This window comes from Apaloderma vittatum, unplaced genomic scaffold, assembly GCF_000703405.1.
Source record: "Apaloderma vittatum isolate BGI_N311 unplaced genomic scaffold, ASM70340v1 scaffold14965, whole genome shotgun sequence".
Lineage (NCBI taxonomy): Eukaryota > Metazoa > Chordata > Aves > Trogoniformes > Trogonidae > Apaloderma > Apaloderma vittatum.
This window is the reverse complement of record NW_009715600.1, coordinates 28398-31131: the sequence shown is the minus strand read 5'-3', so window position 1 is coordinate 31131 and position 2734 is coordinate 28398. Positions and strand designations below refer to the sequence as shown.

The 2734-nt window shown below is 57.8% G+C and overlaps 1 protein-coding gene across 1 annotated transcript in view; it reads right to left on the bottom strand.

The window, feature by feature from the left end:
* Nucleotides 1-1522: 1522 nt before the first annotated feature.
* CDK18 (cyclin-dependent kinase 18) overlaps nt 1523-2734 on the bottom strand; it is an 11468-nt gene continuing 10256 nt past the window's right edge. The window contains exons 13-16 of the mRNA XM_009869221.1: nt 2570-2615; nt 2213-2303; nt 1853-1930; nt 1523-1557 (exon numbers count right to left, since the gene is read on the bottom strand). Of these exons, the coding sequence (XP_009867523.1) occupies nt 1523-1557; nt 1853-1930; nt 2213-2303; nt 2570-2615 (250 nt within the window). The remainder of the gene's footprint in view (nt 1558-1852; nt 1931-2212; nt 2304-2569; nt 2616-2734) is intronic.

Below are 2734 nucleotides of genomic sequence, written 5' to 3'. Positions count from 1 at the left end.
TGTCAGTCCCAGCACCAGGGCACAGTCCCAGCCACGTCCAGAGTCTCCTGGCCACATCCATGGGCTGGAGGACCAGTGGGCGAGAGGATAGTCATCCCGGACAGCCAAGAAAAGGATGTGAATAATATGCAGTAGAGAGACTTGCAACGCTCACACACTTGAAGACGTTTCAGGCTGGGTTCTGGGGGCTGTGGGCAAGAGGTGCAGCAGAGCCTCTTCGCTCAGGATGGATTTGGCACATTCCTGAAGTGCACGGAGGGGAAAACACACCAGGAGCAGTCCTCAGCCAGAAACACACGCTCAGATCTGAGCACGCACCTCAGTCCCTCGGCATCGATCCGAGTCAGGGCTGGTACGATCTGGCGTTAGCAACAAACACAGAGAGGCCAGGCGATGAGGTTTGAGGGAGGATTTGCTTCTCTCCGGGTCTATTTCTGGCCCCCACAGCTGAGCTGTGGGAGGTTTGGCACCTCTCCCCCTTCCTCCGGGTAGAAATGCACCGAGGTGGGTGTGTGCAACGCTTTGATACGGAGAGGCTGCACAAGCTTGGGCTCGGCAGTGGGACGGAGAGAGGGATGTTTTACCCCCGCGGGGAGCGCCATCCTGCCCCTTGGCAGGATGGCAGAGAGGGTCGCGGGCTGGGGGAGGTGGCAGCCTTGGCTCCCAGCTCTGTTGGTGCCTGGGAAAGGCTGGCTGAAGGGCTCATGTGGCCCTGGTTCTGCACAGCCCCACCAGCAGGTACCTGCACCCCTGGTGGGCTGAGCCAGCTCTTGCTCTCAGCTCAGGACAGCCCTGGGCAGCAGCCAGCTGACCGAATTTGGAAAAATGATGGGAAGATGCTTGGGGAAGCAGTGAGAAGCCCCCTCCTCCCAGCTGCTCCATCCTTGTGAGGATTCAGGTACCAAAGACAGGCAGAGGAAAGGGGGTTATGCAGGCAGAGGCAAGGGCAAGCAAGGGAGGGCTGCCCTGTGTTTTGTGCTCTGGGTGCAGTCTCTCCAGTGTCAGGCTGGGTCGTGCCCCCAAACTCGTAACGTGGCTGCAAAGCGTCTCTGCAAGAAGCAGGTGGTGCAGAGCCGGTTGTCTGAGAAAAGGTACATTTTCAGAAAAGCCTGCCGTCGTCAAACGCCACGATCCGCAGCTCAGCTTCGGAGATACCACCCTCTGCTCAGAAAACCTCCCCGTGCCCAGCTTAGCGCCCTGCCGGGGGCAGGTTCCCTTGGGCAGCACGTCATCCTGCGCTCAGGGCAGTTCCTGGGGCAGCTCCTCACTAAAGCACCTGCACAGAGGGTGGCAGCTTACGTCTGATGGGTACAACATGAAAACAAGGGGGGAAAAAAAGGCCACAGACCCATCGACAGCAGCTGTTAGGGGCTGTGGGTGTGGGGACAGGCAGGGGGGGGCCTAGGGGCTTTTTTTTTTGCTCGAGTCAGTAATTGCGCGGTGGGTCAGGTGGGAGCGTGTCGCCATCTCCTTTTTCAGTGCTTTGATCTCCATGGTGACAAGAGGAACACGAGATCCAGGTTTAAAATATACTCTGCCTCCTGTTCTTCCCTCGGGCTGAGGAAGAGAGAGAGAGAGATGGGTCAGAGAGGTCAGATGGCGAGTGGCACTTCGCGGAGAAGCTGAGCCCTGTGGTGCCCTGGGTTAGGAAATTACAAGCCCACGGCATTCACAGAGGAGGGAGCTGTGCCTCAGAGCACCTAGATGTGGCTTTGATACCACCTAGGTGACAAGCAAGGATGCCCCAGGGGTAATCTGTGGACTAAAGCAGGGAGCAGGTTTGGCTTTTTCTTAGCCAGCGCAGTCCGTGGCACCATCTGGGAGAGGTCAGCGTGATTTTCCCCAGTCCTACCTGACTGCTGGAAGGCTGAGCCTCGGTAGCCAGGGTCCTTTTGAAGCTGGATCTCCTTCAGGGAGAAGATGGATGCATCTAGGCAGAGGGGGCAGAGAGAGAGGGGTCAGACCAGGTGACTGAGCTGGGTCTGCAAACCTGGAGCTGGGAGGTGCAGCACTGCACCTCATAAGAGCTCTTCGCTCCTACTCCTACTTTACCTTGTCCTACCCAAATTGCTTCTTGCTCTGCCAGCCACCAAGCCCCCACCCTGCTGCAGGAGCACCCAAAGAAACCTGGCTGCAAACCACCTGCCCCCCTTGGCCTGTGCAGAAACTCTTTTCTCCCCATTCCCCAGGCAAGAGGACGGCGAGCACTTACTGTCGGGCAGGAGATGCACCCGCTCTCCCAGGCTCTTGAAGTAAGGGTGCCGCAGGGCTGCCTCCGCCGAAATCCGCCCTTTGGCTTCGTACTGCACAAAACCCCAGAGAAAGGCCGTTACAGACAGTCTGCACGTGGGAGATGGCACTCGGCGGTCACGGAGACGCCCGCGCAGGGTGCATGCACGTTTGGGCACCTGTGCACACCCGAGTGCCCAAGCGATTTTGTGTGCCATGTGGGTGACAGCGTCTCCAAACGCTGCACACACCATTGCTCCAAAATCAGTGGGAGAGCAGCCTGAGTATCTTCACTTCAGCAAATCCCTTTTCCATCCCCCTGGACTGCTCTAACACTCACCAGAAGGAGGTTCATCAGCAAGTCAATGCCTTCTGAATCCAGCCTGAGAGACGGAAGAAACAAAAAATGGAGCATTACTGCACCCAGCAGGCATTGCAATCGTCAGGGCAAGGGACAAGTGGCAGCTGAGACCTCCAGTGCACAGCTATATTCAGAACCTGCCAG